The sequence below is a fragment of the Carlito syrichta genome, unplaced genomic scaffold (assembly GCF_000164805.1).
Source record: "Carlito syrichta isolate Samal-C Ts95f unplaced genomic scaffold, Tarsius_syrichta-2.0.1 Scaffold132473, whole genome shotgun sequence".
Classification (NCBI taxonomy): Eukaryota; Metazoa; Chordata; class Mammalia; order Primates; family Tarsiidae; genus Carlito; species Carlito syrichta.
The window spans coordinates 709,877-710,824 of record NW_007076569.1 but is presented as its reverse complement, the minus strand read 5'-3'; the positions used below and the strand labels follow the sequence as shown (position 1 = coordinate 710,824).

Genomic DNA, 948 nt, shown 5'->3' with positions numbered 1-948 from the left:
GGACCCACCCGACCCAGCAGGTGCGGCAGCGCCCGCGCCCGCCGGCACGCGGTCCTTTGGTGGTTTCCGACTCCCAATGTGACAAGGCACCGCCGCCGCCAAGAGTTTTGCCGGGTTCACTTAGATCAGGCACACGCCGCCATCAGACAGTCGCGAAGACTGTCTGAACAAAAGGTGGTCACTCTCCGCTGTTCCGCCTGGCGCTCCCCAGATAGCCGGTGCTCCTGTCCCCCGCGCCCGCAGCTCGGGTCTAGCTCCGGACGGGGACCGGCCGGCTTCCGGGAGCAGCTTGAGCTGGGCAGCGGGAGATAGCGGTCGCTCCACACAACGTAGGCGACCTGATCCGCCTCCCCGCACTGGCCAGGGCTGCTCTTCGGTTAGACGGGCTGGGCTGGGCTGGGCTGACTACCCCTCGGCGCCCACCCCGCCTTCCCACCTCTCGGGCTCTCCCGGTCTAGCTCCGCGTAGGTTCCCGGCGCGCCAAACCAGTGGGCCTGTCTGGTCCCCACTGGCCCTGTACCTGGGACCACTTCCTGGCGGGTCTCAAGATAGGCCGCTCAGAGGACTCACTTCCCCCCGAGTCCAGGACCGTTGTTGGCGACTATCAACAAACGCGGCATTGCTAGGACCGGGCGGAACTGCAGCTGGCAGGCGCCCTCTCCGTCCGTGAGGACTTGGAGCTCGCAAAGACGCGCACTCAACCTTGCAAACCCGTGCGCACCAACACGCACAAAGGGGCGCGCGGGGATTCCCACCGCCACGAGTCACTCCAGGGACGCCATCCCGTGCCCCTAAGGCGCAGGCTGCCTAGCCCCCAACACCTGTCCCGCAGCTCGCGTCCGGCGCCCGCGTTTACCTTTGAGCAGGCAGATGTCGGTGCGCTCGGCGTTGCGGCGCAGCGCCTGCACCACCAGCGACACGGTGCTGTCCTCGCGGAGGCTCTCGGCG

The 948-nt window shown here is 67.8% G+C and overlaps 1 protein-coding gene across 1 annotated transcript in view; it reads right to left on the bottom strand.

The window, feature by feature from the left end:
• DUSP4 (dual specificity phosphatase 4) overlaps nucleotides 1-948 on the bottom strand; it is a 13,886-nt gene that overhangs the window by 12,231 nt on the left and 707 nt on the right. The window contains 1 exon segment of the mRNA XM_008049345.2: nucleotides 857-948. This exon segment is cut by the window's right edge and continues 20 nt beyond it. Coding sequence (XP_008047536.1) covers nucleotides 857-948 — 92 coding nt within the window.